Below are 24,319 nucleotides of genomic sequence, written 5' to 3'. Positions count from 1 at the left end.
CTGGGGCCATATCCATCTTGGCTTAGTTAATATGCAGAAAAGAATCTTTCATCATCAGTAATCAAATTGAACTTTCCTCATAAAGGCTCTTAAAAAGTGCAATCAGTGCATTTGGTAAATTTAACAAATAATTTCCTTGACAAATGGAGCACTCATCAAATTGGCCAGTCAGGTCTCATTTCAATGAATTGGCTTTCAACTAATGCAGTTTCAGCCAATTGGATGGAGAGCCATCATTTTTAGAGATTTCCTTGGAGAGCTGTTTTTCCATTTGATGCTGTTGTTATAAATCATGTATCACTAGGGAAAACACACATACACCTGGCACTTTCTTTTTAAGAGACACGGTTTCATGAAGACTGGGCATAAGCTATTTGTGTTCTGATGGGGGTCCTGTTCTTTGCTGCTTCCTTGTCCGGGAGGAAATACCCCTCTCAGTCTCTCCACTGGCCTCCCCCAGTCACCAGGTGCTTCTGCAGCCCTCCCCCCCTCCCCCGGACTTTCCTGGATCTGGGTCACCTTCCTTTATGGACACAGCAGCTTCCCCAGTGTGCGGACTTCTCTGTGCTCATGGGAAAGGCTTCCTTTGGCTTGCATCTCTTCCACATCTCTGTTTACGGGATAGTTAACTTCTAGCTACAATTAGGGACACTGTAATGTCCCCTGCACATTTGTGTGTCCTCACCCTCATAGGCAAAAGCATAGCTCGGCTTGGAGACTTGGTTAACTGGGGGCTGGAATTTTAGAAGATCTTACATAAAAACAGTCATGTTTCCCAATCCCTAACTATGAACTTGTTGTTTTCAAACTGCTTTATTTGGAACAGGGGTTCGGTTCATTCATTCATTCATTCATCATTCATTCATTCAATTATTTACTTAACAGATATGTATGGAGGGCCTCCTCTGAACTCTGTTCTGGGTACTGGGATACAGTCATGAACACAGTGCTCAAGATTTCTGCTCTTTTAGACCTTGATGGAGGAGACGTCTTAATGAAGGGCACAGCAGTAGATTAAGTCTGTAAATAAAGATAATTTTAATAAGCATTATGACAAAATAAAACAGGCAAAAGTGACAGAGACATTGGGTGGGAGGATCCCAGTGTCCTCTGTAGGTTAAGGAGGCCTCTCTCAGATGGTGATGGAGCTGGGACGTTGGTGATAGGAGGAGCTAGCCATCCAGCACTTTAGCAGACAGATGTCAAGAAGAAAGGTCCTGAAGCAGGAATGAGGCCAGCCTGCAAGGAACAGAAAGTCTGTGTGGCTGGAGCATAATGAGGGAAGGAAAGTGTTAGGAGCAGAGGTCGGGGAGAGGCAGGCATAGGGTGGGCCAGACCCAGGATGAATTTTGGTTCAGTCTGAATTTTAGATAAATCACAAATACTTTTTTAGGGTAAGTATATCCCATGCAATGCTGGGATATACTTACACTAGTAGATTATCCATCATTTATCTGAAATACAAATTCAACTGGGTGTCCCGTGTTTTATCTGGCAATGTCAGGCAGGAGCCACAGCATGTATACCTCACAAGACTCTGTAGAGGTTTTAGAGGATCATGCCATGACCTGAGCTCTGGCTGTGGAGCATGGAATTCAGGAGGCTGACCCAAAGCGGGCGAGCAGTTCCGAGCCCGGGGGTTGTGATGTGTGGGCGGCTCATGAGCAGGGAAGGCAGGGATCTGTGTCTGTTCCTCTTCCTGCCAAATCCCAGGTTTGGGGACAATGCCTGGCACGTGGGAGTGGCTGATAGATCTTAGTTAAATGTGACGACCCAAGGGCGTGGGGGCATGGGGGCGTGGGGGCGCTAAGAGTGGTGTGGCTGGGGTATGTGTGGGTGGTAGAGCGGGCACACTCGCTGCCTGGGGAAGAGGAATGGAGGATGACGCCTCGGTTTTGGGGAGCAGCTGAGTGGATGATGATGCCAGTTACTGAAAAAGTGGGAGTCGAGAAGGAGGGTGTGGAGCTGGGGGGAGGTCTTCCTCTGAGCTATTAGACATCTCACCAGCTGAACCACCAACCACAGTTATGCTAGAACTTTCGAGCCCTGGAGACCTCAGAGCTGGGTCTCCATTTGGGACTCATCAGCCTGCAGTTGGCACTTCAAGCCGAGAGACAAGTGGGGTGAGGTCACCGCAGGGGGAGAGTGAAAGGAGAAGGGGGCCCAGGCTGGACGTTTCGATGTGGGGTGCAGGAGGAGGAGCTAGAAGAGGTGACTGGGTCCATCCACTCAGACCACCTGGCCCGACAAGAACGTCCCTAAGTGGGAAGGTCACAGAGAACCGAGGAGTGAGAAACAGTGCAAGAGCCTCGCCTGCAAAATGTCACACCGAGTGTGTGTGTCTGAATGTCTGCAGCACAAAGGCTCAACCAAGATTTGGAACCCCAAGTTAGATTCTCTAGAACCAGACAGAAACCTTTCCGGAGAAAAAAGAATAGAGAAGAAAGTCACCAGAGTCTGGAAATATTTGATAACCCTTGAAATGGAGAAATGAGAAGAACCCCAAGTGGAATTTTAAAGTAAAATGTCCCAAGTATGGAAGAGGGTACTTTATTTATTAATGAGAGTGGGGTTAAGATTTTTTTTCCTGACAGAGAGCGCTCTCGCATGCAATGGGGGTGGGGGGCAGAGGGAGAGAGAGAATCCCAAGCAGGCTCCCCACCCAGCACAGAGGCGATGCAGGGCTCGATCTCATGACCCTGAGATCATGACCTGAGCTGAAACCAAAAGTCAGACGCTTAACCGACTGAGCCACCCAGGCACCCCGTGGTTACGATTTTAATAGACAAATAAACCCAAAACAAAAATATTTCACCGGCATTATAACTGATTCATTGGAGGCCATAAAAATAAACCCATAGTTTTCAAATCAAATCTGAAAATTAAATCACAAAACAGAGCAGAATGTCAGGGAAGTATATATAGAAAACACCGTAGAGCTAACTAAGCATAGGTGAAGAACGTGTGATTAAAAAAATGGATAGTTTTTGGAAAGACGGCAAAGAGATTCAACTAAGATCTGGTAGGTGGGCTCTCAAAGAAGCAGGAAAACAATGATGCATAATTGATGGGAAATATATAAAAGAAAACATTTTCCCCAGACTTATTATAAAGGACCTAAATCCAGGTATTGAGAAGCCCCATAAAGATCCAATTAGCAGAATAATCAAATAGCACCATCTAAATCTCTTCTTGTAAAGTTTCTAAAACACAAGGTAAGGTGACTTCAGGAAGTAAATAATTACAAACAGCAGCATTTCTTTGAAAAATTACAATATTTAATATTATTAATAATATAATTAATAATTAATAATTAATATTATTCACACGGCCTGATGATATCAAGCAGGTATCTCCAAGAAGACTACGGACCTGGGATTAACTGAACCTAGATGCCACTCGAGCACACGGAGTCTTTGCAGATTTAAAAAAAAAATGTGAAAATGTTCTAATCACATGGGTTTACTTGAATAAGGATCCAAGAATTTTTTTTCCCTGAAATCTTAGAGTGCTGGTGATCTTAAAAAGAAGAACCCAGCAGCTTCCTGAGCAGCTGGATATGAATACACCCAAAGCAAAAGTGTTCATTTCTATGCTTCCAGAACACAATGTGATGAAAATAGAAATAAATAAGAAAACTAGTCACAACCACCCAACCACCTGGATGGTTTTAGATCGCCTCCTAAATCACAGCTGAATTAAAGAAGGAACTGACAGGAGGAGAGCCTACAAGGATAGGTGTGGGGGGGTTGGGCACAGAGTAATCAAACCTCTGTCAGTCAGAGCTCTGTGTGATGCAGCCAAAGCACCATTTGGAGGAAAAGCCATAGCTTGAAATGCTCTGTTATGGAAAAGGGAGTACAATAATGAGTCAGACACACAAACGGAATCCAGACTGTGAGTCTCTTGAAGGTATCATGGGTCATGTCCTAATCGCCTTGATATTTCCCACACCCAGCAAAGTATCCGAAACATTTTGTTTACTCAGTATTCACACACGGAGATTGAACATGTGCCGGATTCGTGCTGCCACGCACTATTCCAGAGGCTGGAGATACAGCAGTGAACAAAACAGAGTCTTTAAGACATCTCTGTTGAGCAAATGAACAAGAACAACAATAGGCAAAGAAAAGAACGGGGGGGGGGGGGGATTGGTAAAAATAAAACTAGAAATAAGGAAAAAAGTAAATTACAATTTTATTTTATTTTTATTTTTATTTTTTAAAGATTTTGTTTATTTATTTGACAGAGAGAGAGTGAGAGAAGGAACACAAAGGGGGAGTGGGAGAGGGAGAAGCGGGCTTCCGACGGAGCAGGGAGCCCCATGTGGGGCTCGATCCCAGGACCCTGGGATCATGACCTGAGCCGAACGCAGACGCTTAACTGACTGACCCACCCAGGCACCCCTTATTTTATTTTATTTTTTAAGATTTATTGATTTATTTTAGAGGGTGCACAAGCGGGAGGAGGGCAGAGGGAGGGGGGAGGGGAAGCAGACTCCACCCTGAGCCAGGAGCCCTAGGCGGGGCTTGATCTCATGACCCTAGATCACAACCTGAGCCAAAACCAAGAGTCAATGCTTAGCTGACTGAGCCACCCAGGTACCCCTACAATTTTAAATATTAGAATGTAAGAGATTTAATAATCTGCATTAAAGACTTGGAAATCAAAGGCACAGTGCACAATGACATGGTTACAGATCTTCAAATTATAGTTAAATGGAACAGATGTTTTACATACAATATGAAAATTGCCATGAGTGCCCTCCTTTGAAGTCTCAAGAACCAAGTAATGACCATAATCTATAAATTATTCCTGAATGACAAAAATCACCTAATTCAATCTTCAAGAAAAATACGATTCAAATACAAAATTTTACCTAATCAAGATAATAGCCTGAAGTAAAACTTCATCCAGTTTCATTTGTTAGTATCAATGTTTAATATTTCAGCAATGTTTTAGTAAATATAATTTAGTAATATGAAAAATGGAGACTGGGGCACCTGGGTGGCTCAGTTAAGTGTCTGACTCTCTCTTTTTTTTTTTAAAGATTTTATTTATTTGACACAGAGAGAGAAAGCATAAGCAGAGGGAGAGGGAGGCAGAGAAGGGAGAGGGAGAAGCAGGCTCCCTGCCGAGCAAGGAGCTGGATCCCAGCACCCAGAATCGTGACCTGAGCTGAAGGCAGATGCTTAACTGGCTGAGCCACCCAGGTGCCCCATAAGTGTCTGAATCTTGATCTTTGCTCAGGTCTTGATCTTAGGGTCGTGAGTTCAAGCCTCGTGTTGGGCTCCGCCCTGGGCATGGAGCCTACTTAAAAAAAAAAAAAAAAATGGAGGCTTTATCTAAGAACTCACTTCAAAGAAGAGTCAACATAAAGAAAACACCATAATTTAGTAGATTAAAAGATGAAAAAAATTATTTGCATAGGCATCCTAACTGATATGTGATTAAAGAAAGAAGTCATTTCTTTTCCTTTTTTTTTTTTTTAGAGAAGGGAGGGAGGGGCAGAGGGAGAGGGAGAATCTCCAGCAGACTCCCCACTGAGCGCAGAGCCTGACCCAGGGCTCCATCCCACGACCCTGAGATCATGACCTGAGTCGAGATCAAGAGTCGGCCGCTTAACTGAGCCACCCAGGCGCCTCCCAAAAAAACGTCATTTCTAATTTTTATTTTTATTTTTATTTATTTATTTATTTTTTTTTAAAAGATTTTATTTATTTGACAGAGAGAGAGATAGCCAGAGCAGGAACACAAGCAGGGGGAGTAGGAGAGGGAGAAGCAGGCTTCCCGCCGAGCAGGGAGCCCGATGTGGGACTCGATTCCGGGACCCCGGGATCATGACCTGAGCCGAAGGCAGACGCTTAACGACTGAGCCACCCAGGCGCCCCAAACGTCATTTCTAATTTTTAAAAAAGCCTTTAAAAAAAAAAAAAAAAGGATAGAAGGGTACCTCCTTACTAAATGCAATAGGTGTCGGGGCACCTGGGTGGCTCAGTTGGTTAAGCGACTGCCTTCAGCTCAGGTCATGATCCTGGAGTCCCAGGATCGAGTCCCGCATCGGGCTCCCTGCTCAGCAGGGAGTCTGCTTCTCCCTCTGACCCTCCTCCCTCTCATGCTCTCTCTCTATCATTCTCTCTCTCAATAAATAAATAAAAATCTTTAAAAAAAAAAAAATAAATAAAAAAAAAAATAAATGCAATAGGTGTCAATGTAAAACCTGTTACACCTAACAGGGAAACAATACAATCATTCCATTAAACATTTTAACAAAAGAAAAAGAGACGCCCTTTACCACCTGATTTCCTGCTGTGTGGGAATTTTTTGCCAAAGGAAGACGAGAAAAGGAAGAAAAGAATAGAGAAAGCAAAAGTTAAGAAAACAACATCGCATCAGAGCATTCCTTCTGCGCCTGGAGGTCTGGGTTGGGTGACATTGGATGTGCTGTCCCGATACTGAATGAGAATCTTGGGGAAATGAACCAACTTGCTGAGAACAGGACAGAGGCGGTGCTCCCTCTGGGAAGGCTTGGGCAGGGGGTCTGAGCCCCTAATGAGCTGTCTCTGGGGCGTGACCTACCCCAGGACCGCAGCCCTCTCAGGCTTGGCCCCCTGGCTTCCCTTGAGCTGGTGACCTGACGCTGGACAAGTTTTCCAGGGACCCTGCCGATGGTTTCTATGTCCCCAGACAAATCCTTTCTGTATGACAAGGCCAGTCCTTCTTAAGCTGAAGTCACAATGTGTCATTGGTCCTTCTGACCCTAACCAACACTTCCAGACACATCCGGGAGCCAGTCAGTTTTCTCAAAATCTTACAAAGTGTAAAAATACAAGGAAAGCCAGCGTCCCTCTTAGAAAACCCTAAGGATTCAGCTTGTGTATGTGTATTTGTGTTTTTAGGATAACATTTTGAAAAAGGAGAATGGTGAGAGAGATCTATTTGATGTTAAAGCAAGTTCTGAATTAGTGCCTTGGAATTTTTTTTTTTTTAACCCAGAATTCTTTTCTGACAATGACAGTTGATAGGGAATATCACTGCGTGAACGGATGCTGGAGCTCTGGCGGAGGGGGTGGGGAAACCCAGAACTCAGTTGTGCCCTACACTCCCCCTGCCCTGCAAGTCAGCTCCCTCCACCCCATCCTTGGTCCCCGAAGGAGAGCCACGTGTGACCCCCTTCAAAGCCAGAAGGCTACAACACCATCCCCAGAAACTGTGAGACTTTGTAAATCTGAGATCATGACTTTGCGCGGTTCACGCTGGGAGCTCTGGATTTTTAGTTAAATGAATGATATGGAGCCTGGAAACAAATTCTACCATATTCAAGAAGAGCTCGTGCAATGGACTAGCCCAAGGGAACAATGGAAAAAAAAGCAAGTGCTCTTGAGTGAGACTGAATAGTGGTACAGAGAAAGATGAACTTAATTCCACCACATATTAAAAAAAAAAAAATTCTAGATGAGGAATGAAGAATGTATACTATCAACAAGAAAAACCCATTCATAATATAACTCTAAAAAAAGCAAGTGAGAAGCCAACTTAAAATGAGCAAATAATTGCTTACTGGTAAATACTGATGATACATTTTTAACTAAGGTAAGCAAAGAATTACCAAGGAAAAAATGAAAAATAGAACAATAAAAAATTATAAAGTGCTTCACAATGAAATCGAACCCACCTAGGATGACAATAACAGAACGGAAAAAAATCCTTACAGCATCTAGATTAAATAAAAAGCAAAGCGGTGTATAAAGAGTTTACACCAATGTCTAAAAATTCTAACAAAATTTCCAACAAGAAACTGACAGTTCATACAAAGAGAACAGTTTATACAAAGAGAACCAACCATGCAGAAAAATATTTAATGACAATAAATTAAAGACATGCAATCAGTGTATCAATATTGAAATGCAATGTTATACCCACTAAAAGAGAGGGAAAAGTCATAGAAAGAACGCAGACAACACCTCGAATGAGCAGGCTCCATCACTGGTGCTCATGATGGGCACCATCACTCAGAGGCTCAGCAGTTTTGATCAAGAGCCATAATCTCTGCTTATCATAAAATTGTAATTGAAAATAAGAAGAACGATAGAAACAATCTGTTCAGAGCAGCCTTTATTTGTAATCACCAAGATCTCAAAATAACCCAAATATCTAGCAATTCATCTTGGCACATTTTCTCTATAGAATATTTGGAAACCATTAGAATGTGAAACAGGTGAAGACATGAAGTTTTGGGTGAAATAGTAAGTGAAAAATAGAACTCAAAATTGTCTGCACCGTGCTTAAAACAAATAGCGAAAACAATAGAGAAAGACAGAAGGCAACAAAGCATGGGTAAAGCTCTGGTGTAGGAGTTGTGGATGAATTAGACATTGAAAAATCTCTCCAGGCATGCACCTCAGCAGCGAGGGGCGATTTGAACCAGAATGCTCAGACCGCCAGCACAGGAAGCCCCTGGGGCATGCATTTAAAATGCAGATTCCAGACCAAATCTGGTTGGGGCCCAGAAATTTGCATTTTTAACACTCCGGTGTGTTTGCCATTCTTATAAACACTAAAGGTTGGGAGCCATGGCTTACTCAGTGATTTCAAAGTAGTTTGGTGATTCTAGATTCCAGTTATCTGCAGGCCACGAGTCTGGCTAACCAGAGGTAAATTGGGTCTGTGCATCACGACTCCAGTTCAGTCCGGGGTGGGGGACAGGAAGAAGTGGGGTTCTCGAGGGGTGGGGGGTGGGCCAGCACTGGCAGGCCTGGATCTTTGCCCGGGCTTGTCCTTCTCGGGAGGATCTCTGCCTTTGCCAGATCGTGTGTGACCGAGCCTCTAGCTAAAGCCTGCGATGCCTCATCCGGGTCCTCACTAATCCTTGACCTTCACCTTGTCCCCTGCTCCCAGCGAAGTCCTCCGGACCCTCCCCTCCCTGGAGTCTCTGCAAAGGTTGTTTGACCAGCAGCTCTCCCCTGGCCTCCGTCCACGGCCTCAGGTAAAGGCTTTGGGGTTGGAAGGATGAGATTGATCAACCGGGGCGGGGGGTGACGGGTGGGGGATAAGGTGGCGGGCGTCCCGAGGGCTCAGAAGGGAGCCCCCCACCCACTCCTGCCCGGAGTTGGCTAGACCACCAGAGCACAGGATCGGGGGTGGGAGCCTCAGGACTCTGTTCCTCCAGTAAGGCATTTCCCCCGCTGCCTGATTTTGATTTAAGGAATAAGGATTTCAAATTACGCACCCATCAGCAGAACTAATTAGTGCTGAATAGGGAAGCAAGGCACGGCCTTTTTTTAAGTAATAGCTCACTGCAAACTATTGGAAAGAAGAACATGACATGCCTAAGTGCTGGATACCACCTCTTGCCCCAAAAAGAGCAGGGTGAAGGTGCTCCCTGCCCCCCACGCCCCCCCACACTGGCTCGCAGTCTGTCAGGGGCCAAGGCCAGGTCATCCACTGAGGAAAGGTGTGTGTATTGAAAGGTGTCATCAGCAAAGGTAAAAAGCAAAAGCAGTCTCTTCAAAGAGAGTACTTGCAACAAATATAAGGGACAAAGGATTAATATGTTAACAACAAACCTCCTCCAAATAATTAAGGAAAAACAATCCAAGTTTTAAAATGCGGAGAGGTTATAAAGAAAGTCTGTCTTACTGGAGAGGGATGGGAATGACCAATATATATATATGAAAAGAAGTTTAACCTTACCTCATTAGTAACTGGAAAATGACAGCCATAGCGGGGAAATCTCTTGCCTATCAGATGGGCAAAAAGCTGGTTGGTCAAATCAGGGCTTGGCTCGGGTTTTGGGGTCAGGGGCTCACATAGATAGGTTCACCCCTCTGCTCTGCGGCTGGGAGAGGAAAGAAAAACGGGTTTTCTGAAAGGCCCTTTGTCCACCTGCAATGACAATGTTAAATGCACACATCCTTCAAGCAAGCAGTTCTATATGTAGGCATCTGTCTTAGGGACAGAGATGTTTATTGTTTATTGTGGCTTTATCTCTAAAAACAAAAAAACATTGGAAACCACCCAAACGTAGAGTTGGTTAAAGTATGCCACAGAATTCTGTTCTAAGGTGGGTACGCTGATGTGGACAGATTCCCCAAGGCATACTGTTGGGCGGAAAAATGCAAATGGCAGAACAATCTATAAATGATGATATACGTGTGGAAATCAGACCAGAAGGATTTAAACCCAAAGGGCCACTCTGGTCACCACGTGGGGGGATGGGACGAGGGAGAAGGGGCTGGGCCAAGGGGGGCTTCAGGCTTGACCAGACTGTTTGCTCGAGTTGTTTTTTGTGTTTTTTTTTTTAACTGAGAAAATGTCTGTGTGCTATTTGTACAACTTAAAAATTTGCCCAGAAATTAAAAAGGTAATTTTGCTTTCCTTGAAGTGAACGATGAGATGTTAATTTCTGGGAAAGTAAAAGCAAATCTAGGCAAATCAGGGGCCCTGCCAGACACTAACATTTAAATAGTTTGAACAGAAGACCACACACCCACATCCTTGAAATAGAGCAGAAGAGGGCGAGGCCTCCAGAGAGTTAAGCCCACTGACCTACCCGACCCGCCTACCCGACTAACCAGCCAGCGGGTGTGACCGGCCAGCCCGTGTTTATGTTCAGTGACAGGACAGAGCAGGGACCGGCTGGAGGGTGGCATCAGACATGGATGGAGAGAAACGGTTCTCCTTCCACTCTCCCTTACGAGACCCTGACTCGTCAAGAAAACGCAGAGAGGTCAGTCTTGATGCCTTCAGAAATTCATAGATCGAGGAGGAAGTGGCAAGGTAGATCAGAAACAGCTGAGCCCAGTATCTGACCCGCCCCCACTGGTCCTTGTTTTCCCCATCTGTGAAATGGGCAGAGCGTGTCTGCCACTGCAGGGTTCTGTGAAGGAGTAAGTGAAATCACCTGTGTGAGACATCGGGCGGCCGTGCTCCGCTGACATGTGGCCCTTCCCCTTGGGTCGGCGACACAGGCTGGGGACCCCCCGGGCTCCCGCGTGGACTTTGAGAACTGATGGGAGGTGCAAAATGCAACATTATCAAAAACGACTGCGGACCTCAAGGGCTGGGAGAGACCTGGCTCTGCCCCATGTGAGAAAGGAGAGTCGTTAACCTTAGAACCCACATCCTCCCTTTAAAAGGGCAACTACAAAGCAAAGTAAAATAACTGGGCCAGTTTATGGGAACTCACAGGTGTCACTCAGGCCAATCCGCTCACTTCTAGGCTAAGCTGTGAATTCTGCCCTCAGCCTTGACGTGAGTGACATTTGGGGCCAAATTATTCTTGGTTGTGGGGGACTGTCCTGTGCATCATAGGATGTTAACACCTCTTTGTTTCTACTGGCTAGATGCCACTAGCATCCCCCCAGTCGTGACAACCCAAAATGTCTCCAGACGTTGTCAGATGCCCTTTGGCGGGCAAAATCGCCATCAGCTGAGAACCACGGGGCTAGATCTACATTCAAGTCTGAGGTCTACACTCGCTCTGTGACCTTGGACACGCTGACTCACCACTCTGACTCCATTTCCCCTCGGCAAAACAAGGGTTAGAAGGATCTGTTCATGCAAGGATTAGATGAATGGATGCATTTAAAACGTGCTTGGCATCAGGGAAGAACTCATCCCGTTCTGCATGTTCTGCCTGCTGGGAGGCAGAAGTGCAGGGAAAGCTCCAGGATGGTGCTAACACCTTTGGTTCCAGGAACAAACTCCCCGTTTGTCAATAACTTCATTTACACTTCGTAAGTTTTTGCCAAACCTGCCTCATAAGACACAGATTTCAAAGAAAGGAAGACACCAGCCTCAAACTGCAAGGTAGCAGGCAGGTCATTAATTCCAAGTGTGAGAGGGACAAGAAGAGGTGGAATCTGATCTTTTCTATTCTTTATGAGGAAAACCACCCAAAGCCAAGGGATCCTGAATTGTCCCACCGCTGACCAGCCGGTCTGCCCCACCCCCACCCTCCATTCCATATCTCGGGTTCTTTCCAGACCTTGAGGCTTTCCCCTCATTGATGAGATAAGCACAGGCTGATTGTGAGCTTTGTTAAGGAGCAGGGCAAAACCAAAATAATCAGAGAAAATGTTGACAAGTAGGATGTGTTTGAAGTGTTGATAAAGCTAGGATGGTTGTGGGGGGGTGTAATGGGTGGTGGTGCTGGTACCAGTAGTCCATTCAAGTGGCGGGGGAGGGGGCGGAAATTTGAGGGCAAAAGCAAGTGTAGCTTGGCTGACTTACTAAGCAAGGGGTGGGGTAAAGGGACTTCACCTGGTCGGCGAGACCTCATTCCATTCCATACACTTGTCTGATTTTATCATCCAGCTTCTGAAAGGCACAGGTGGTATCATTAACTCCACCCGTGTGCCCACCCATCTGGCACGGAGTAGATGCTTGGGAGATAGTGGTTCTGGGAATAAACGCTTGAGACTGTGGACCGGGTCTCAAGACGGCCACGGATTCATGTTCTCTGGCATTCACCAGCTGTGTGACTTCAGACAAGTAACTTCAGCTCTCTGGGCCTCCTCCTGTGTGGGTTGAACTTGACTGAGCACCTTCTTGGCCAGGCGCTGTTCCAAGCACCCAGGTCACAGCACTGAACACCGTCCTCACGGTCCCAGTTCTTACAGAGCTCACGTTCTAGCAGGGAAGACACAATGAACAAATACATGACCAAGGTGATTGATAAGGAACAAAGCAGGATGGTTTGATAGAGATGCCCTGGTGGCTACTTTAGCTAGCATGGTCCAGGAGCACCTCTTTGTGGATCTGAGACCCGAGTCATGAGCAGGCCTACCCAGGTGACCTCCGTGTCTCTGGGAATCCCTCAGGGAGTGTAGCTCAAGGCCACGGGCAGGTCGGAGGGGAGGATGGGGGTGGCTGGGGAGGAGGGGTCATTATACAGAGTCCTGGAGGGCAGGGTAAGGAGTCTGGATAATTTTCTCCTAGTAGTGGGTTTCCAGCAGTAAGATGGCCATGTTTTGGAAGCATGAGGAGCAGCCCTGGAGTAGAGGTAGGGGGAGCACAATCCCAGAATTTTGTCGAAGCAACGGAGTGGATGAGGTACGAAGCAGTTGGAGAAGCAGGTTTGAGAGGGGAGATGAAATGAAGGTTTACTTTTTAGCCATGATAATCTTGAGGTGATTATGAAAAGTTCTGATTTTCTTGTCTGCAAAGGGGGATAATCATAGTACTGAGGGGGTGAAATGAGACGGAGGGTGGAAAGGGCCCAGCGGAATGGCTCTCCATGGCTGACACTCTGGGACTACTGTCCTTACTTACTCTTTTCCTCAGGTGCCTGGTGAGGCCAATCCAATCAACATGGTGGCCAAGCTCAGCCAACTGACAAGTCTACTGTCCTCCATTGAAGACAAGGTACTGGGGGATCCTGCAGCTTCTCTTGGCTTCTCTGTGGTCCTCTCTTTGCTTAGAGAATGCCCGGGTGTGCAGGCTCCAGGCTTCCTTTGACCCTGTCCCCAAAGGAGGCTGCCTTCCCTGCACCTCTCCCCGCTGAAGGGCCTTGTGCGTTTACACCCACAGGTCAAGGCCTTGCTGCATGAAGGCGCCGAGTCTCCCCACCGGCGGTCCCTCATCCCTCCGGTCACCTTTGAGGTAAGAGGCTGTGCCCTTGTGTTCTGCGGTTGGTCCCTCTGGAAGGACAGCTTCTGGCTCAGCTGTATGAGGGCAAGGAACCCAACACTGAGCGTGGGGGTTGGCAGAACCACCTGTGGAGATGGTCACGTGAGAATGGACACCCCGACAGGTCTGTGGAACCTCCTTCGGGGGGGCTCCCCAGAGAAGAGCTTCTCAGCTTCAGATGCTGTACACTGTGTCCTTCTCCAAATGGGCGCAGTGAGTGACATCAAACAGGGGTCCCCCCATTCCCCTCCCCAGAAGCTGGCTGCAAAGTAGTACCTCAGGGGAGAAGTAGGAAAAATGTGTAATTCCCGTGATTTCCCTAAGAGTGACTGAGTTAGAACCTCCAAGCTCAGGCCCAGAAATTTGTTTTTCTTAATGATCCACAGAGATCCTGGTGCAGCCAGCCCAGCCCTGGTCCCACGTTCAGAAACACAGGACAATTCTTGTGCTCTCTCTTTCACTCTCTCTCTCTCTCAAATAAAATAAAAAAAAAAAAAAAAAAAAAAAAAAATTTAAAAAAAAGAAACACAGGACAAGATGCCCCCTACGCAAAGGCCTTTCTGGCCCTGATGATAATTCTGTATTTATATCTCCAGCTTCTGAGCATGCCTAGGCAATTGTCTTTTTCCTAATTATTGCCAGTAAACAAATGTTCAGCTGTTGTTAACAAGGCCCAGGAGCCGAAATCTGTTCTTAACATCCTTTCTGGAGTAGATGGCACATCAGATTAATAAGTGTTGTCAGATTAAGGCATGAATGAATTTTTTTCCAGCCGTTCACCTGTTCCCTCCACCAAACCTGTTGGCAGAACAGCTGATGGGCGCACGAGGCACAGCCGGGGTCTTTCGCACATCTGAGCGGTTCTCGGGGGGCTGCCCGTGGAAACGTGGACTTGGGCCTCTGGGGCGAGGGAAGCTCTGAGTTTGAAGCCCGATGGCACCACCTGGGACACCAGGGCTGGAATGGCCAGGGGCTGCCCAGCCCCACAGACAAGGGGCTCCTGGGCTGGCCCCCAGGGCCCACACAGAGAGAGCATGACCACATCTCCCCTCCCCCCTCTCCTCCTCACAGGTGAAGTCAGAGTCTCTGGGGATTCCTCAGAAACTGCAGCTCAAAGTCGATGTTGAGTCTGGGAAGCTGATAATTAAGAAGTCCAAGGACGGTTCTGAGGACAAGTTCTACACCCACAATAAAAGTAAGACCCGCTCCCCCCACGCCGCTCTCATTCTGCTGGTGCTGTTTCTCATGACCGGCCCGTAGCAGAACAGCTGGGAAAGAAGTCCACAGGCACATCCGCCCCTGTGCTAGGACCTCACCCCCCACCCCCTCACCCTGCCTGTGGGACCCCGAGCCAGCTCTAAGGCCCGCCTCACACACCCCTCCTTCACGAGGCCTTCCCTGTACGTTCACCTCCTTCCACCGAACCCTGGGTAAGTGAGCTTAAACGCACGGCTCTGGGGGGCCGTTCTCTGTGAATAGGTGCCTCCCCACTAGGAGCCACCTCACAGTCCCCGGACAGAGCCCTGCGCACAGAGCGGCTGCCGGCCTAGTCAGGTAGCGTCTGTCTTGGGCGTAGCATGGACTGAGAGCCGGTTTAGCACGGTGCTCAAGACTGAACTGTCTAAATTCGTATCCCAGCCCCGCCACTTGGCGGCTGTGCGAACCTGGACACATTGCTTAACTGCTCTGGGCCTCAGAGTAGGCACCAGGAGAGATGGCTGATGGCAGCACTTCACAGCATGTCTCTTGTGGATCTCCAGGGCCCAAGGCACGCGCCACCACCTTACCCCGTCGAGAACACTCACCTGAGCTGTCTATTCAGATGGCAGCTCTTGGCTTGACAGCCAAGCCCTACAAATAATATCCACTATGGTTGGACCTCCAGAGGGGCGGGAAGGGAGATTATATATTCAGCGCCAGCTGTGCTGGGCGCCATGCGGGGTAAGCGTGCGGGTAGACCCTGGGGCTGGCCTGCCCAGGTCAGATGTAGGCTCTGCCACTCGCCAGCAGGATTGTGTTGCCCTGCTTACTTAAGCTCTCTGTGCCTCATTTTCCCCATCTATGAAATGGGGATAATAATAATAATGGATTTCTCCTAGGCTTGTTGTGAGAAGTAGATGAGCTAATGCATGCGAGAACTCCTCTTCTGTGCCCAGCAGCGGCACCAGCCCCTGGCAAAGTGCCCAGGCAGAGACCGGGGGCGGGAGGTCTACCCCGTATGGGCCTGCAACCTCCTGCTGCCAAGTCCTGTCTGGGTGGTGGCACCAAAGTCCTTGGGATGCTCTCAGGGCAGCAGATGGAGTGGGAGATGTTCTATGGCATGGACAGCGCTGACGGGTTGACCACCTAGAGGGGTGAATATACCCCTTTGTGGAATTCTGGACAGTGTGAAAGTTGCCATCAGATCAGGGACGGGTGAAAGAGCCAAGCTGGTAAAGAGGCGCCCTGAGAGACCCCAGCTCGAGTCGAGATACACTGTGACAGTGGAGTTCACGAGCCCTTGAAAAGAGAAGCATGGATGCCTGGAGCCCGCTAACCCAGACATTCTGCAGGCTACTCTCGCTTGCTTCCTGTCCTCCCTCCAGGGCCTGGAGCCCAGCTCACCCTCTGCCATGGCCTCTGTCACATCAGGACACAATTACTTGTTCCCAAGTCCCCTCCCCGACGAGGGCCGGGTCGTGATCTTACACACTGCCATCTGCAGGCCCAGCACAGGACCTGGTACTCAGCAGGTGCATACTCAGGGATTGCCGATTGACTAGGCACTTACAGTGTCACTCATAAATCCCCACCTCCCCCCACCAAAAACATGGGGCCTCCACAGAGGCCAGGAAGTGGGGCTTTTTTGTTTACTGCTAAATCAATCCCCAGAGTTGAGAACAGCACTTGGACAGAGTAAGTGATCAGTCAATACGTACTGAGCAAATCCATGAATGAATGAATGAACAAATGAGTTCAAGGCCAGTGCAGTAACGCAGTTCATGTGGATGCGTGTTTGGGTGCCCTCTTTATAACCAGCACGGGAAGCAGTGTGCTTCTGCGGTGAGGGGCTCTGGGTAAACTGGATTCCCGTACTGGTTTCAGAGCTTGATAATTCCCTCACTCCATGGCTTGATCATGGTGTGACCTTAAATTAGTGACTTACCTACTCAAAGCCTCCGTGTCCACATCCATAAAACGGATTCCTATAGGGTCCTCGCGAGCGCTGGTGGCGTAAGGCATGTCTTTAGCCTGTCCTAGCACAATCAGTTTCCAGTCATGGTTATTGTAAAGTGCTAATCATATGGAGGAAATCTTTGATTGCAGGTGTTGGGAGTTCCTTGCCCTGCTCCGGTCCCTGTGTTCTTGAATAGCTTTGGCACTGAGGTCTTCTATGCATAGGAAAAGCCGGTGGCTGTCTGAGGAAATCATAATGTATTCACTTACTGAGCAGTCATGATGTGCCAGGCGCTGGGGATGCAAAGGTGAACAAGCCAGGAGGGGTCCTGGCTCTCGGGGAGGTTCCACGCAAGTGAGAGTCAAGGAGAAAATAACCAAGTACACAAATACGTAAACCAGGAAAGTGTCAGGGAGTGACGAGCTCTAGGCTGGGAATGTAAATAGGATGTTATGACAGTAATGGAGGACTGCCATTTGAGCTGGCACCTGCGTGTCACAAACGTGCTGGCCACGCAAAAACCACAGAAAAACCCTTGGGCAGAGGTTCCGAGATGGGAGCAAGCTTGTCATGTGAGCAAGCCTGGAGTGGTCGGAGCACGGGTGGTGCAGAGATTGGGCACCTGTCCTGGGCTTGGTGAGCCCAGAGTATGTTCTAACGTGCAGTGAACCACTGTTTGGAGATTTTAAGCAAGGGAGTGGTATGATCCCACTTTAAAATGAACTCTGGCCGCCGTGCTGAGAATAAATTATGGCAGGGAGTGGGGAGACAGACCAATTAGGAGACCTTGAGATGGGGAAGGATGGACATTGGGAATGTCTTGAAGGTCAAACTGCTCATACCCGCTCATGGGTGAGATGGAGAGTTGCAAGGAAAAGAACCACAAAGAGCTAGTTTTATTTAGCTGGGTGTGAGGACAAGTGGGCCTCTTACTAGCCCTGGTAGAATACTAATCCTAATCAAGCAAGATGTCACATCTTGCAAGCAGCCTCACAGTCCTGCAAATGGGGGTCAAGGAAAAACCAGAAGTTCAGAAGGACAGAGACATAGCCTCATAGTAGCAGATGAGCAAAAGTCTCAGGGCACCCCTGTTGCCAGCAGTAAGAATCACACCATGGGCTATTTACTGCTGCTGACAAGGGCGATAGGCTTTCTGAGCACACAGGACATCCACGATCTCCCTTGGGTAAGATTTCCAGTGAAGATGGCAGTTGAACATACACACTTGTCAGTTCCCTTCTTAAAAGCAAAACTCACAGGAACCAAGAGCCTGAGGTGGCAACAAAATTCTAAGTGCTGAAAAGCAGATGGATAATGATAACCAACTTAAAAAGGCTCAATTTTAAGCATGTAGTAGGAAAAATTGAGACACCTGACTCATACCACAGAACCCACAAAGGGTACAGGAATTGATACTGTTAGGGGCCCCTAGGAGTGGTGAAGGGGAGGTTATAAACATCAGGATTGGGTGAACATCTATTTTAAAAGAGACCCACCAGATCTTTCTTACTCCTCACAGCCTACCCTCTGTTTCCCCTCACTCATTATACACAAGGATGTTAGTTTTCTGGAGAAGCTAAAGGGCTGGGGGGACACCAGGCCTGGTAAGGATGGAGGAACTCACTGGAAACAGGACAAAATAACAGTTACTTCTGAATGTTGATACCACAACCTTCATCACTGCCCGGCCAGGATGCTGCCAGCCAGGCCCACACCCTCCAGGCAGGAGGTTGGAAGAGTCTTCTCTGGAGCACGTGACCAGCCCAGGGGCAAAAATCAGCCTGTGGGTTTCCCTGTGAGTCAGCCCATGAGACCACCCATTGCAGAAGCGTTGCTTGACAGACCCCCACTGTCACTGTTGGAACACATAGCCAAGGATCACCAGACATTGAAGGGAAGCCTGGGATATAGGCAGTGAGACTCAAGGCAAAAAAGAAACAAAAAGGCAAAAAAATTGGAGGGAGCAAATTATGAAGGTTAAAAGAAATTGGACCGTGAAACAAGAACAGAATGCTATTTTAAAATGAACATTCAGAGAACAAAATAGAAATGAAAAAGGAGGAAAGAAGAAAGGGGAAGAAGAAGATAGGGAAGGGGAAATTAAAACATTACAGCAGAAATTTTTTAAAAATAAAAACAGAATGGAAGGGTGACAAGATAAAGTTGAAGAAGGCTCCCAGATGGTAGAACAAAAGGATAAAGGGAGGGAAAATAGGAGAGAAGAGATTATTTAAAATTAGAAGACCAGTCTAAGACATCTAATACCAAAATAAGGCAGTAAGAGAAAATGGAAACAATGAGAGAGACTCTCAGAACCAAACAACACCAGTTTCCAAATTGAAAATAGCCGACAAAGTGCCCAGCACGACAGAGGAACATTGCTCCTCCCTGAGGCACACACAACACTGGAAAGTCTTACAACATTGGTGCCAAAGAAAAGATCCTAAAATCTTCAAAGCAAAAGATAGATTACAGACTGTCAGGGCTCCCCAAGACTATCTCAGCAATTCACCAAGGAGAACTCCCAGGACTCGGCATAAAGTCATACAGCTATGATGTATTCCAGTGAAAGGATGCAAAGCAAAATCAGAAGGAAAAGGCATATGGGAGGAATTCCATGGGGGAAATCAAGCACAGCCTTCCAGGAGTCCTCTCCCAGTGCAGTCACACGGGGCATGCTTGATTGCTCCCCCAATGAGTTGTGACAACACATGTGAAATGTTGTCTACCAGGGAAGCTCATTAGAGAGTCAGCACCCAGGGATTTTTAATGGGGACTGGTCACATAGGCACCCTCTGCCTGTCACATACCCAAATTCCAGACTTCCAGGAGGAAAGCAGATGTTCAGCACAAACCACACTGTTAGTATAAATAGTTTAGGGGTATCAAGCTGCTTTTACCAGTTCAGGACAGGCTGGGGACCCTCCCCAAATCCAAGTTCCCAGATGACAACCAACGACCACCCTGCAAGCATCTTTTCCAAGGATGGCAGTCAGGCTTTCCAGGTTAACTCTTCTGCAGGCAGGTAGATCAAAATGACATTGAGTTTCTCAGCAGCAGTGCCAAAAACTAGAGATGATGGAGCAAGTTTTCCCAAGGAAGGGTCTTGAGGAAAATAATTCCAAACTGTCAGTGAAATGTGAGGGTAGGGTTTTCAGACATGCAAGGCCTCCAAAATATGTTACCCATTCCTGTTTCTTGAAAAACGACTAGAGACGTGGCTCTACCAAAATTTGGGCATAAAACAAGAAAGAGGAAGACAATAACTGAGAAATTGGATCCAGTACAAGAGAAAGTAGTGAATTGATTCCTGAATGATGGAGAGGGAAGGTCCTAAGGTAATGGCTGTGCGTGAGACCTAGAGGTCACCAGCTCAGAGAAGAGAGGGCCCAGAGGCTCTGGGAGAGGCTTCCTCAGGATGGTAAAACTGATGAAAGTGCTTGATTCTACAGAAAAGACAGTTATAAACTAAGAGAGTTAGGACCAATGAAAAAGCATGGCAATTATTAACTCCAGGAAAAACCAAAAAGTTGTGTAAGAAAAGGGAAGCAATCGAGGCTTATCAGTAGCATTTCCATAGTCATAACACTGAATACTTACCTGATCAAAATGGTGATATAATTACTGGAAGATGATGATGGGACCGAAATTATGCATTGGTAGGGAGCGAGGAGTGGTGAGAGTACAACCTGTGTGGAAGAGGACTAAACCTCCACCTTCTGTAGTGGGAAGTCGATACATAATAGGAAATATCTAAAACTGAAACACCAGGAAGAAGTAATAGAAGCATGTTATTTAGAAGACTGAAATACCAGGAAGAAGTAATAGAAGCATGTTATTTAGAGACACAGTAAAATTCCCAAAGAACCCATTAAAGGAGTTAAACGTAATTGCCTATAGGTAGAAGGACATTGGAGAGGTGGAGTTGGGGGGATACTATTGTTCGTAAAAAATCTTGTAGAACAGCTTGAGTCTTGATTGTTGATAGAAGTAAACAGTTTTGATTTAGATATGAATTAAAAGCAAAGTAAAAGAGGGAAGAGAAAGGAAGTAATTGAGGTAGGGGGGAGGAGGAGGAGAGAAAGCAAGGGAGAGAGGGAGGAAGATGAAAAGGTGACAGTTCACACTGTCTCTGCTCTGGCCAGACCACCTCTTGCTTATTCCAGGCACCACCCTTCCCAAGCATGAGTCCCTTTCTGGTATTACAGCCAGGAGCAAAGGGATCTAGGCGACTAGGCACAAATTGGGTGCTCACCTGGGGATGGGAAGTCAGGATTGTTGCTGATCAGGTGCCAGAATATAGCATACACTCTATATATTGGGTGATAAGTGGATGAATGAATAAATGAACTTTCATTGCTCTTAAGTCCTACAGCTCATCAAGTCTCAGAAGTTTCTGAACAAGTTGGTGATTTTGGTGGAAACCGAGAGGGAGAAGACCCTGCGGAAGGAATATGTTTTTGCTGACTCCAAAGTAAGTGAGGACAGAGTACTTAGAGGGGTCAGGAGGGGAGTGGGGGACACATGTCTTTGGAGGCTTGTGTGTGCCTGGAAATTTGCACCGTTAGCTTGCTCAATTCTCACCACTCATTTCCCATCTGGGAAAACCAGTCCCAGGAAATTAGGGGACACATTCCAGGTTGGCGGGGATTTGAACAGCTGCAGGTCCATCCTCCCCACTCTTGCCACATTCCCTGCCCCCAAGAGGGTCCATCCTTTATCACTTGTGTCTCATCCAGCCCTGATCCCCACTGGGAGACTTTTTAGCTTCTCTGGGCTGGACTCAGAAGTCCTCTGGGGCATCTCAGATTTAAATCTGAATACCAACCAGCACTCCTTCTGTGGCCACCTTTTGCCCCACTCTGCAGGAGTAAGATGCCCCACCAGGACTGGCTCCTGGAGCAGGAGGTGGTGTGGGCCAATGGAAATACTCAGGGTCTTTGGGCATTGCACTGGGCCTCTGTTTAGCCAGAGGCAGGGTTCTCTGTGATCTGATCACTCCCCTCTGACGTGCCAACCAGGGCCTGAGACCCTCTATCTTGGCCTTACTCTTTATCCGGTAGTACATGGCTCACACGAGGCAGGGCACAAAGAGCTTTCATCACATCAACTGTTGGCTGACCAGGCATTAGCACCATGGCAAGGCTGAGGGACAAGGGCTCCCAGCTCAGGCGTACAAGGACAGTCCCCACCAAGTGCCAGAACCTTCCTTCTTTCACCTGCCCCATAGATGATGTGTCAGCGGGTGTGGGGGGAGTGCTGGTGGGAGGGCAGCAGGAGGCCAGGCGGTGCCCAGAACTGGCGGAGAGGGTGGGACAAACTCGGAGGAATGACAGAGAAAGGGCTGGGAGAAACAAAGATGCAGGGGGCAGACAGGCGGGGGGAAAATGGAGAGAAGGAACGTCTGGCTGGACCTCATTCTGGGTACATGGACATAGATCTAAAAACCAATTCTGCCCATTGCTGCAGGCTCAGAAGGATTGAGACACGGCAGTAAACTGAGGCACCACATTTTGAGCCATCCCGAACTAAAGGCAGGTTTCCATAACGACAGTCAGCATAACATCTTTGTGAGCAGGTTTCTTCAGAGGGGATTGATTAACTGAGATTTGCAATTTTTTAGGTTGAATCATACGAAATTGCCATCTCTGTAGGTGCGAAACAGCTAAATGCTGGTAATTTCATGTGGTACAACCTAAAATTGGTGTGTGTGCTTGGGTGGTCAGCCTGCCCTTGACGGTCTGCTCTGCTTTGTGCCCCCTGCACGCCCAGGGACCCGGGACAAGTCAGGGAGGACTCTTCAGGAGTCTCTGACAGTCTTCATGTATTCTCTTCTTTTTGCTTTCTTAGATCTAAATTTTCTTTCATTAAATAACTATTCTCATTGGTGAAAAAGTAATAAATACAAATAAAAAGTTTAAAATGGAAGCATCCATATGCTGCTAGTAGACTTTGGACTCTCAGGATGTTTTTTGTTTTGTTTTGTTTAAAGATTTTATTTATTTATTTGAGAGAGAGACACAGAGAGCACGAGCAGGGGGAAGGGGCAGAGGGAGAGAAAGAAGCAGACTCCCCGCTGAGCAGGGAGCCCCACGCGGGGCTCTATCCCAGGACCCCGAGATCATGACCTGAGCCAAAGTCAGACGCTTAACCGACTGAGCCACCCAGGCGCCCCGTGTGTGTGTATGTGTGTTTTTTTTTTTTTTAAGATTTTATTTATGTTTTTGACAGAGACACAGCGAGAGCAGGAACACAAGCAGGGGGAGTGGGAGAGGGAGAAGCAGGCTTCCCGCTGAGCAGGGAGCCTGATGCGGGGCTCGATCCCAGGACCCTGGGATCATGACCTGAGCTGAAGGCAGACGCTTAATGACTGAGCCACCCAGGCGCCCCTCCTTGTTTGTGTTTTTAATAAAAATGCAACAATGCTATTTATACTGTTTTGTCAACTGGCTTTTTGCACGTAACAACGTAGTTTGGACATCTGTCCTTGTTGAGAAAGTATTTCTGCAGCAGAACTTGTGAACCCTACAGTATTCTGGCATGTGGATGACCCATACTACAGTTATTAACTTGCTTCCTAGGATTGGACATTAAGGTTGTTTCTAGTTTTTTTCTGTATTGACGTGCATACTGCAGTCCCCGTGCTGTGGCTGGGTCTTTGTGCGGTTCCTGGTGTCTTAGAGTCAGATCCTTGCAGAGGATTGGCAGGGTCAAAGAGAAGCCACTTCCTTAAGACTTCGGACCCTCTTTCCAGATGCTCTCCTGCAAGTTCGTACTGATTTGCGCTGCTCTCAGTTTTCTTGAAGCTGACCAAGCCCTTTGAAAGTGTAATGTGCAGGGAGGCAGAGGCCTTTCTGAGTCTGTCTGCCCTTCAATCCCTAGAAGAGAGAAGGCTTCTGCCAGCTTCTTCAGCAGATGAAGAACAAGCACTCGGAGCAGCCGGAACCAGACATGATCACCATCTTCATCGGCACCTGGAACATGGGTAGGTTCATATGTGCCCCCACACACTCCCTCCCACCACCTCCTGACTTGGGTTCTGCTTTGCTGCCTCAGACATCTGCAAATGGATGGGGGGGCATCTCTCTTCCTCCCACCCCCCACCCCCCAGCCTATCTGCACAGCCCCCTTTCTAGGGAATTCTATACTTTTGCTGAGACAATGGATAAGAGAAATGAGCTCTGGGATTCTCATACCGCAGTAGCAGCTGGGCTGGGTTACTCTGCATGTCTAAACTGGAAAGTTGTAGATACAGTCTGGATAGATAGGTGAAGAGGCTTTTGTGCACCTGCCAGCCTTAGGCAGCTCTCCAAGGGGGCCTCAGGCCTGGAAGAAAGAACTCCCTCCCTGGGTGGGGTTGCCAGATTTATTGAGAGGGAAAGAGAGTGAGATGATGCCCAGTTACATTTGAATTTCATGTAAACGGCAAAGTTTTTTTTAGTATTGGTACCTAGCTAGAAATGATTCTGCTAAATATATACTACATGTATTTATATACTAATCTATATAACATGCTAATATATGTTGTAC

The 24,319-nt window shown here is 47.4% G+C and overlaps 1 protein-coding gene across 3 annotated transcripts in view; it reads left to right on the top strand.

Moving 5' to 3' along the window:
* Positions 1-24,319, top strand: part of INPP5D (inositol polyphosphate-5-phosphatase D) — a 114,601-nt gene that overhangs the window by 55,160 nt on the left and 35,122 nt on the right. For all 3 annotated transcript variants that reach the window (XM_032397358.1, XM_032397282.1, XM_032397210.1), the window contains exons 6-11: positions 8,899-8,986; positions 13,288-13,368; positions 13,534-13,605; positions 14,704-14,827; positions 21,157-21,263; positions 23,672-23,774. In XM_032397358.1, coding sequence (XP_032253249.1) covers positions 8,899-8,986; positions 13,288-13,368; positions 13,534-13,605; positions 14,704-14,827; positions 21,157-21,263; positions 23,672-23,774 — 575 coding nt within the window. The remainder of the gene's footprint in view (positions 1-8,898; positions 8,987-13,287; positions 13,369-13,533; positions 13,606-14,703; positions 14,828-21,156; positions 21,264-23,671; positions 23,775-24,319) is intronic.

Source organism: Phoca vitulina, unplaced genomic scaffold (genome assembly GCF_004348235.1).
Source record: "Phoca vitulina isolate PV1807 unplaced genomic scaffold, GSC_HSeal_1.0 scaffold1, whole genome shotgun sequence".
Lineage (NCBI taxonomy): Eukaryota > Metazoa > Chordata > Mammalia > Carnivora > Phocidae > Phoca > Phoca vitulina.
The sequence above is the reverse complement of the archived record's forward strand: the minus strand, read 5'-3'. Positions and strand labels throughout refer to the sequence as shown.